Source organism: Micrasema longulum, unplaced genomic scaffold, assembly GCF_059751315.1.
Source record: "Micrasema longulum isolate JH-2025_06_02 unplaced genomic scaffold, ASM5975131v1 h1tg000909l, whole genome shotgun sequence".
Lineage (NCBI taxonomy): Eukaryota > Metazoa > Arthropoda > Insecta > Trichoptera > Brachycentridae > Micrasema > Micrasema longulum.
In genome coordinates this window covers 148,932-160,573 of record NW_028278100.1, presented here as the reverse complement: position 1 = coordinate 160,573, position 11,642 = coordinate 148,932, and the positions used below count along the sequence as shown (strand labels likewise).

General features: G+C 31.0%; 1 protein-coding gene across 1 annotated transcript; it reads left to right on the top strand.

The window, feature by feature from the left end:
• The first annotated feature begins 2,255 nt into the window (after positions 1–2,255).
• On the top strand, positions 2,256–11,372 carry nmdyn-D7 (nucleoside diphosphate kinase homolog 7). Its single transcript, XM_088231745.1, has 7 exons — positions 2,256–2,296; positions 2,509–2,792; positions 3,780–3,941; positions 5,365–5,563; positions 8,233–8,478; positions 8,783–8,893; positions 11,150–11,372. The coding sequence occupies exons 1-7, from the start codon at positions 2,294–2,296 to the stop codon at positions 11,285–11,287; spliced, it is 1,143 nt and encodes a 380-aa protein (XP_088087871.1). The 5' UTR covers positions 2,256–2,293; the 3' UTR covers positions 11,288–11,372.
• Positions 11,373–11,642: the final 270 nt, after the last annotated feature.

The following is an 11,642-nucleotide window of genomic DNA, read 5'->3' as shown; positions in this document are numbered from 1 at the left end:
ATGTACTAAAAAAGTTAGGAGCATAAATGTTTTATTCAAGGATCTACCAGGGTTGCATTCGAGGAGAATGCATTTGCAAATAAATGGAAAGATGTTGTTTTTTCGTGGATAAAAAAGTTTTTTTTAATGTTTACAAACAGTATTTGTTTTTTGTGGATCGCAATCAGATTCATTCCTTATAATTTCTACCCATTTATTTCTCCTTATTTGATTTTTGGTAACACTAAAATAATATTAAATTCAATACATTAAAAAAAATCGTATTCCTACATAAGTACACCCCTTTGTTGGTGAAACGACCGGAGTTTGACGTTTGCAAAAAAATGACATATTTGAAAAAAAAAAATATTTTATGTTTCGGAATTCAACCATAAACAAGTACCAACTGATTTTTTTTTTTTTAATATTGACAATTTTTAGTTTTGGAATTTAATCACAAACAAGTACCTAACTTACTTATCAATGAAAAGTCTTTTGCCAACATTCGGGCAGGACAACGTCTGTCGGATCCGCTAGTATAAAATAAAATAGTTAAAATATATTGCATCTAATGGCGGCAAAGATTGGACGTAGGTAGGTAACCACCTATTCTAAGTCAGAGGTTTAATTAAGGTGGATCGTACAAATTCACACGGCACGACATGCATAGTAGGCACGATTGATTTTTATTGCACCCATTATTTTTCCTATGTCGGCCACGTTGTGTAATGGTCAGCGTGTTTGCCTACCACGTGAGAGGTCTCGGGTTCGATTCCCGACATGGTTTATATGAAATATTTATTTGAAAGGGTGTTTTCATACCAGAATATTTCATAGTCCCTGGACTGGTACTTGAAGCGTAAGACTGATCATCTTATCTCCATGTAACAAAAAATATCAAGGTACGCTGCGATTGTAGTACCAATACAGTGCCCTATGCACCATAAGTGCGGAAAGGGAATTATTATGATGATTATTTTTTATTTACTTTTTATCATCATTTTCTCCTCTGCACTTCGTGGTGTAGGACACAGCATTAATAGGGTAGAATGGTGCAAGAGCGCGCAGTGTGAAGAAGTATGTTTCTATAAAATAAAAAAATAAATGAAATAAATAAGACTAATCATTCCATTTTATATTCCCGCATTTGACGTTAGCCCTCAAATTCAATCGTTAGATGCTGCACAGTATTACTTTGAGCAATCTAGAGGGACAAAAGTCATTTTAGGTTCTGACAATTATAACTTTAATATATAATTATGTATTTCGTAGTTTACAAAATGAATTTTATTACTATCGAATTGCTTCAGTAAGATTAACATATTAGAATTAAGAGATGAATAGTTGTGTTTCAAGACAGCTTTTTCACATAATTGGTAGGTCAATAAAACACAAACACTTTAAAGCAGTATAAACTCAAATTTTTTATCACTGGCAAAAATCTTTCAAAAGAATCATCAAATTAGGTGGTACCTAGTTCAAATTCTTCCGTTCCTGTTTTGAATAAATGGGATGGCAACATGTGCAATGTGCAATGACACATGTTTAGCCTTTTGCCGGTTATCGGCAATAAATACGTTGGTTATTATTTCAAATTGTTTGAAAAGACTTAAATAGTTTTTTTTGAAACGTAATATTTGTTCCTTTGGAGCGCCGCACCACTCCATTCAGATAAAAAATGCCGGAGCGCCGCTCCGGCCCGACTACACCACTGCTCCCGAACCTGAGTTTAAGACTGATAATGTTGACATCAGTAACAAAAAATGATCAATATGCACTGCTATTAATGTACCAATGTAGTGCCTTATGCATAATTGAGGTGCAAATTATATTATGATGATGATTGTGTTTTAGGATTCTAAAGTATTTTCAGCAGGTATGTCAATTTTTTTAAAACATAAATATTTAAACTCCCGAGGGAAATATAGCTCAATAGAGATTTGTCCTTCTTATTTACATATAAAAACATATTAGTAGCAGCTATGTTAAAATATATTTTGTATCCCAACTAGTTATTATTTTATCAATAATGCATATATTAATAAACCTAAGTCATTGTTAAATTAAAATAAAAAATGAAGAGTTCAGTAAACATCACAATATAATAGTGCCGTTGTCTTTTTTTGATGCAACATAAATAAACAATAATAAATAAAAAAAATATTCTAATTCTTTGTTAATGGTGTTAACAATGGGATAGATTTTGAGAGTTCCTACTTAAGTTTTCTATATATTTTATTTTTATGTTTCCTGACATGCTTTGTTTTGAAGTTTGACGTTCCTTAGATACCGGCAAACAACTGGCGTTGTAAAAATGGTAAATTTGAATACTACACGTTTATTTAACAAACTTTTTCATCATTTACAGTACATGTTTATAACATATAAATTTATCTTTTTTTCTCCATTTCTCTTTAGTGTAGTTATATTATCTAGTTAATAAATAAAGTGATCATACAAAGATGAAATTATGTAAAATGACCGATAAAATATACATACCTTTGTATGATTAGGGTTTTCTTGTTTTAGGAGGAGCATGATCCTCGCGATAAATACTCATTTGTTGGAGAGTGGTTGGATCCAGAAATTTCCATTACCAAACAATTTCTGGTTCATTTTTTCCCTCACGATGGTTCTATTAGTTTATTTGATGTGAAAAACAACAGAACGTTCCTAAAAAGAACTCTAATTGATGATATTACATTGAAAGATTTTTACATCGGTGGATCCGTCAGAGTATTTGGTCGTTTAATAAATATAAATGACTTTGCATGCGAAGACACCAGAAGAAAATTGGTCAAGTCTATAGAAAGGTTTGTCATTTTTTTTATTTCACTAGCTGATACATCGCTATTGTGTTTTTCAATTGTTACAATATGGTATAATCTTCCTGTAAATAATTCCAACTAACAGAAAGTTTGATCTTGAACATAATGTAGCATTTGTCATTCTTATATATTTTGTGAATAGAATAAGCTACTATTATATTCTGTAAGTGAAACATATTAATAACAAGATTAACTTAGTCAATGATTTTGATGGAAAGGTTTCTCATTGCTTCGTTTTACCCATCAGATAATAAAGTCCATTAAAGTCAAAGAAGCTTAATCAGTTTTAAAAAAAATAATCATGCTAAGGTGGCTTCCAAATATTTATTTTTAATTTAAACATCTGTGATGTAGGTGATAATATAATGATTCAGATATGAAAACATAATTCTCAAGGCATTTTACCAATGAAAAAATATTTAGATTGAGTTTTTCTACTGGCATTTCTTGGTGGAACTGCATTTTAATTACAATAATAAAAATACGTATGTGGTTTTATTCCACTTTTATTTATAATTTTTACCAGTGATCGGATTTCGTCACTACCGACATACAGCCAAGTCAGACAACCAGTCTGACGATGTTGGTCACAACGTAACCAGGTCACTGGTAAAAATTATAAATAAAAGTAGAATAAAACTGTACGTATTTTTGTTATTATAATTGAAAAAATATCTCATTAGTTAATTAATTGAAGAACATTGTTAAATAGTTCCACCAGCACCAGTTCCACCAAAAACACCAGCGTCGTAGTTAGGGGCTGACCAAGTGGGCGGCTATCAGGGGCGCAACCCTCAGGTGGGCGCGCTTTGCAGACCCAGAGCCTTCTTTTCTCTTTCTCTTCCTAGAAAAAATCTTGATGGGCAAAATTATAATCTTGCTAGGGGCGCTCATGACCCTAGCTACGACGCTGCAAAACACTACATTTGATTGATAAATGTTTTATAAAAAGTATCTTTGATTAACTTGTAGAACATTTGCAATGATTAAGCCAATGTCTAACGACAAAGTGGGAGAAATAATTAAAACCATAGAAGAAAAAAAGTTCAGAATTATGCAAATGCGAATGACTGTTTTAACTAAAGACGGAGCATTGCAGGCTTTTGAAAAATTAAGGGAAGACCAGGAAGTTAAGTATGTGAAACACCTAAATATTAAAAAAATATTTTAATTATTAAGAGATGCAACAGGAGGCGATTTATACCTTTGGATTATTATAAGAACTTATAATAATCTAAAGTTTCTTTTCTTCTGAAATTTCACTAAGTCATTCACTACTACTTATTTAGGGAAGAATTATTTCCGATGAATGTTTTTTTTTGTTTTGTATAGATAATTTTTTAAATTTTGCTGTTCAACATTGTCGAGATACCAAATTTTAATTTTATCTGTTTATCTTATTTCTTTCACAGATTTTAGAATTTATTTGTATTATTTTTTAATTTTCTGATTTCTGTCTTTATATTTCCTTTGTTTTTTCCCTGATATTCAATAAGGTCAAATGGCTGCAACATTTATTCAATCTGTTATAATAACCAGGGCCGCAATAACAAATACTATCTTCATCGGTACATATCAAAATGGTATAAAGTAACATCGATATTATGTACAAAAATGTGTATATTTGTATGAAAATTCCAAGTGTTTTTTCGGTACTCTGTAATTGAACATGTTTAGAAATAAAAATGTAAACATATTCTATATTTCATACAGAAAACTGAATTTTACTTTGTACATAAAATAGAAGATAAATTGTAACTTCCCATTAGAATACAGGCTCAGAGCCATCTTTTGATTGGTCAGGAAACTGTTTTTATGAGTAGTTAGTTAGTTAGTAATGCAAGTCAGTAATTTTAATCATTCACAATAATTTCTATATAAATCACTATCTGACAATACCTAATTTATTTGCTATTAAGCATGATAAATAATTATATTATTTTTTTACTGACATTAATTTATTTTTTAAAAATTTGGTTACATATACTGTTAGTCCAGGAATGAAAAAGTTCAGTGTTATAATAAAATACATAAAACAACTTTATTTTTATTTATTTTTTTATAATGAATAACCACAAAGTTACTGCTTCAAATATAAACTTTATAAGTTCAGTGTTATTTGAAAAAAAATATATTTGTTGGTTAAATTATAATTTATTATTATATAATTGAATAAACTAAGTAAGCCAAATTAAAAAAAAAATATGTCTCATTTGCTACGATTTTTAAAGTTTTGTAATTCTTTAATTTGGTGAGTTGGCTTCTCGGAAACCGGAAATCTATTTAGAGAACTTGTGACATCATTTGAAGTGGTCCATTTTTATGAATTTTTTCATATATTTTAGAGAAACTTTGCTGTAAAATTAAATGCTCTAATTTTTACTGCGTCTAAGAAAAAAAAAACAATTTCCCTTAGCGCTGAACTTCCTCATTTATATTGTCATTCAATAAAGAAAACCTGTAATTCGGATGCAGTGTGCAAGTGCTGTGTTTTTTTTTTCATTTTGATTAAAAAATGTTTTTACTTCAACAAACAGCTTTAATATATTGATTTTAGTGGAATTTTAGAGAATTTAACTAGTGGTCCTGTTATAACAATGGAACTTGTTAGAGATAACGCGATCAATCAGTGGATAGAGCAGATGGGGCACAGAGATCCAGATTTAGCTAAACCGGGAACATTGAGGAAAAGATTTGGATCGGATAAAGTGCAAAATGCTGTGTATGGATCATTAACTGCTGATGATGCCTTGAAAGTAAGACAACTCTATCTGCACGAGAATTATTATTTAAAAAAAAATTTAAATGAGTTAAAATTTTGTGTATGTATTTTTTAAATACAACTAGTTTTATAATGTCATAATTCTTTGAACTTTATTTGGTATAAGAATGAATGTTAAGGAAAGCATTTTAAAGATTTATATAAATTAAATGCAAAAATAAATAAAAAACATATATCAACAATATTTTGAGTTTGTCCAAATTTTTGTTGACAAGGACTGGATTCAACTCCCTGGGGAAATAATTCAATTAGATGAATCTCACCCGCATAAATAAAGGTTTCAGCTCTTTAACTTCACAAACATCAACAGATGAAATAATTGAAGGAATATAGATGTTCAAATATAGGCAGAATGGTGAATGTTACACAGTGTGTAAAGTGGCCACTTAAACCAGCCATTGACAGGTCATAAGCCCTGTAGATGCCTGGACTTCTATATTACCTTCTCTTAAATGTTCTTCATCTCTGTTGTAATATGTGACATTTCTTGGTGGAACTGCATTTTAAATTATAATAATAAAAATACGTTTATAGTTTTATTCCACTTTTATTTATAAATTTTTACCAGTGACCGGGTTTCCTTTTATTATATATATTAATTACCTTGGGCCCGGGGGACATAGCTGTCGATGGAACTACCAACCAGCGGCCCCTGTTATAGTTTTAGTCAAATTTTAATAGATATAATTCTAACACATTTTCATTATAAAACTTCATAAAATTATATAATTTACACCAGTTTTTATTATATACATTCAAACAAAACTTATATTCTTATAATTGTTATTACCTATGTTTAAATGATTTTAATTTAAACTTTTTTATTTCCATAATTATATAAAATCATAATTTACAACCCCTGCTTGCACTTGTATACAGGATGTTCATTAAACCCTGTCACATCCGAAACCACGATGACCAGTATGAGCAAGAAGACATATTGGCACATTAATTAATTTTTTTAGAACAAATAAAATTTAAAATATAAAAAAAAGCAAACTGCAGGGGAGAAACGAGGAGGGGGAAGGGGGGAGTCTGATTCTTCGCTCGCTCCCCTCACTTCTCCCCTGCAAGAAGTAAGCAACCATTTGTTTTTTAAATAATTTTTTTTTTTTAATTTCTTGGACCTAAATATTGTTTTAAATATGTTAATATGTCTTCTTGCCCATACTAATCACCGTGGTTTCGGATGTGACAGGGTTTAATGAACATCCTGTATACAAGTGGTTTCGGATGTGACAGGGTTTAAAGAACACCCTGTATAACATAGAAATTTGTTAAGTCTCCCACCAGTCTGACGATGTCGGTCACGACGAAACCCGGTAAAAATTTATAAATAAAAGTGGAATAAAACTATATAACTAACTAACTAACTAACTAACCATCACGCCATTTCCCCAGAGGGGTAGGCAGAGAGGATAGAACGCCACACCACTCTGTCCTGGCACACTTCCTTTGCTTCCTTCACATTCATACATCTTCTCATGCACGCACGTCGATTATTCCGACTTTTCACATGACCACTTTCAAGAATTTGTTGTACTTGATCATGCCATGTCTTTCTCGGCCTTCCTCGACTTCTACAACCAGACACATTCGCAAAACTATATAAGTATTTTTATTATAATATGATTATGTAATATCAATGTAACATGTAACAAACATGATTAAGATATGCTGCAATTCTTATACCAATGCAGTGCCCTATGCACCATTGATGTGGAAAGGGAATGATGATAAATTTCAATATTTTTTTTGTTATTTCTTTTATAAAAATGACAAATTATAAGTTTTTCAACAATGTTTTGAGTATGAATGTTTGTAAACAGGCTGGATTTCCTACCTAGGAGTTATTTAGGATCTAAATTACAATAGAGGAACTTTTGAAGTCTTCATATTCCTCTGTAAATTCCTCTGAGTTTTATGTTATAAGTAAAATGATTTATAAGTAAACAAAAATATTAAAAAATTATTCCAACTCAGAGGGAAAACATTTTTGAGAAGGGGATATGGAAGTCTCAAAAATGTTTTCCCTCTGTTGCAATAAATTTAGATCTAAATAACTTCCTGGAAGGAAATACAGCCTTTCTACAAACATTTAGACATACTCAAAACATTGTTGATGAAACTAACTGGTGTCAGAAGAAGTATAAAAATTGGAAAATAGTTTTCAGGCGTTGCCTAGTAGGTTAAATGGTTTAGCCGGATGAATCTCACGCACATGATAAATATTTCAGCTCTTTTACTTCACATAAATCAACAGATGGAAGAGTTGAGGAAACACTGATGTTTAAACATAGGCAGAATGGTGCATGTTACACAGTGTGTAAAGTGGCCCCTTAAACCAGCCAATGACAGGTCATAAGCCCTATTAATGTCTAGACTTCCATATTCCCCTCTCTGTTTCAATAAATTTAGTTACAAGGTTTTGTTTAATGTAAATACGCTCTGAAGGAAACACCTGTTTTTTTTTGTATTGGCATTAGTTACATATTACGCTGATATTCTTCCTGAGCATGTGTTCTATCGTGTTCTAAAATCATCAATCACTTTCAACAAAATGAATTAAAAAGCACCGCTCTTATTTCTATTAATATTTTTCATTTGTCTTATCCTGAGTTTTCTTATAACCACTGAATACAGGAGCTGTCATATTTCTTCCCAACTGGCAAATTGAAGTCTCTCGGTCCCCCGGCAACAGCTACATTCACCAACTGTACATGCTGCATTGTGAAACCTCACGTACTTAGAGAAGGAAACCTCGGTACGGTACTGAGAACTATCGCTGATGAAGGATACAATATTACTGCTATGAAGATGGTCTATATGGAAAATGCAAATGCCGCTGAATTCTATGAAGTGTACAAAGGAGTTGTTCCCGATTATATGGTTTGTTTTATGATTCGGCATTTCGTTTTTATTATCAAGGCTATAGGGGTAGGTAAACAGGATATAATTCCATAAAGATGGATCTTTACATGTATGGTTGTGCTATGTTTTACTACTTTATATGTATACATTAATAATACAAAAATAAAATTATAAATTAATTCATAACATTATGAATTTCATTGGCTCGTAATAAAAAGTTTAACCCCTTTTCTGTGTGTAGTAGCATTTAGCCATTTCCCAAAGTGTATCATACATTAATATGAGTATGTAATATAGACACATGTATTTATTTTTCCACTAGGGAATGGTTGTGGAATTGACATCGGGTCCATGTATAGCCCTTGAGATAGTGGGCCCCCCTGACACGAATACTCCCGTCGAGTTTAGAAAACTGGTTGGGCCGACTGATCCGGTATGAAGTTTTAAGTTTTTATATACTATTGCTTCCATTTTCTATCTGCACTTTCTATTTCTTTTTCTTTTTGGAAATGCAATATGTATACATATATATTTTTTATTTGATCTACTGTATTTTTATATTTTACTGCCTTTGAAGCTCGTACTTTTCATCCATGTTTTGAGTTGTGGTCCCACGGACTCCAGATCAAAGAACTTTATTTTAATATTTCCACCGTTTTTTACAACTTTTTAAAACTGTCTCAGAAATTAAAATATTTTGTGTTTATTTCATTTTATTAATTCATTTTTTCCACATTATAAATAATAAAAATAATATGACCTCCCTGTTACCCGTGCCGAGGACACGTAACAATATTTTTATTTTTTTTGGCAATTCATCTTATGAAGGATGATTTCTGCCATCCACATAAATGATTTGATGTAGACCGGGATCTTCAATGTACTATTAACACTATGTACAAAAGGATAAATAAAAAAATTAAATAGAAGCCTCCTAAAAGTTCACACTATTCTCACTCAGAAATCTTCCTATGTGATGAATCACTTCGGGGGTTAGTGAGGATAGGAGAGAAGCGACATTTATGGAAAAATTTATGTTTGTAAGTTAAAAATAATTCTTATGTGCTTCCGTTATTGGGCAGCCAAAAAGTATGTGGTCGGGCGTTTCCAAGTCTTGGCCACACTCACACCATGGACTCTGAACTACGTTAATTTTGAACAAGAGACTGTTAGCGCAGCAGTGTTAAATTATTAACCTGCAAATGTTAGATACCAATCTTTTAGATAATTTTGCAGACTTAAACCAGGGTTGAGAAGGGATATGATTTTGCAAGCTTCTATAGTAGGAACCCTTAGTTTTGCTGCTTTCAGTCCGTTAGACATCCCAATGATGTCTAGCCTGTTTTATGAATAGAAGGGACAAGTCTGAAATCTGCGAATGGAAGAAGGAAGGAGGTAAACCGCTTGACAAAGCCTCTCTTGCCAGTTCGTCGACTCGCTCGTTTCCCCTGATACCTGAGTGGGCTGGAATCCAAGCTTTATTCACGTCTCTATTGGAGTCTCTCAGTCTCCATAAAATAGATGTAATAGAATATACATCAGACAGTTTTAAACACTACGTATTTATGTTTATATTTCAATTCTGTATACCTATAATATTTATTTTATGAAACACTCAATAAAAGAACAAAAACATAATATAAACTATACGTTTGTGAAGCAGGTGATTCAATATTGGTTTGGGCGAATGAGACAATCCATAAACAAAACATATAATCATAAACATGCGGTGCAAACAATATATTTTTATAAATTATGCAACATGAAGACTGTAATTGTACTATATAGAATGTAAGTATATAAAAAATTAAATACTAAGTACTAAGATAATAAAACACTACTAAGCTACATCTTTGAAATAAAATCCGAAATATTTTCATATTTTAAATGTGTAATTATATCAATATTTTACAATATCGGTCAAGTAGATTGTTTTCAACTGGCACGGCACTAAGTGTTGTGCTGTATTATGTTGATAACGAAAGTAATGTTATAATCATGAATTTGAACCTTCATTTATTGACTAGATTATTTATCATGAATATCTTGACAAAGTTATTGAGTATCAGCCTATCTTTAAGCTGTTCACAAAAAAAAATTCCATAAGAAGAAACGTTTGCCTTTATTGCCATAAGTCTTTATCTTAATGCTCCATAATAATATACAAGGTGTTCTTTAAACCCTGTCACATCCGAAACCACGATGATCAGTATGAGAAAGAAGACATATTGGCACATTAAAATATTTTTTTAGAACGACTAAAATCTTAAAAAATAAAACGTAGAAAAAAAAACAAATGGTTGCTTACTTCTGCAGGGGAGAAGCGAATAATATAGATGTTCATATATTAATTATAAACATAAATACGTTGTGTTTAAAACTGTCTGAACATTTTGTTAATTATCTCTGTTTATTAAGTTAGTCTTCTTTGTTTATTCTTATATGTAAAAATATTTAAAAAAAAAAGTAAATTAAGTGTCCTCGGCACGGGTAACCCCAGTGAGGTCACATTATTTTTATTATTGATTATAGTTTGTAAGATAAAAAATATGAATAAATAAATAAAATAAATAATATAAATGCTGGATATATAAATTTTATAATGTAGAAAGTATTTACCTATTAATTTGTTAATGTGTAATATTTTAACTGGTTTCACAAATTTATAGTATCAAATTGGATATTACAGGATATTGCTCGCCAATTAAGACCCACTACTCTGAGAGCCAAATTCGGGAGAAATCGGCTTCAAAATGGAGTTCACTGCAGTGACTTACCCGAAGATGGATTGTTGGAAGTTGAATATTTCTTTAAAATATTAGATTAATTCATATTTCGTACTTAAAACTGTGCCCTTTTTCCAAAATAAATGTATTTTATAATGAATTTACTTTAAATAAAATTACACAAAAGTAATTTTATTTGTTTTTGTTCTGCCCATCATTTTTTCATTAACATTGTAAAATCCTTTATAATTAAATCAGTATTCTTTTTTTAACTAATGAGATGAAAGATAAACATTATACACTTATTACAATATTTTGAGTTTGTCCAAATGTTTGTAGACAGAAGACTGGATTTCACCTTCTAGGGAGTCATTAAGGTTAACAAATGACAACAAGGATGGAGAACATTTTAGAGAAGGGAATATAGAAGTCTAGGCATTTACAGAGCTTATGACC

Coding starts and splice junctions, on each gene's coding strand:
- nmdyn-D7 (XM_088231745.1), top strand. Junction 2,793..3,779: donor TTGGTCAAGTCTATAGAAAG/GTTTGTCATTTT, acceptor ATTAACTTGTAG/AACATTTGCAATGATTAAGC. Junction 8,894..11,149: donor TGGTTGGGCCGACTGATCCG/GTATGAAGTTTT, acceptor TGGATATTACAG/GATATTGCTCGCCAATTAAG.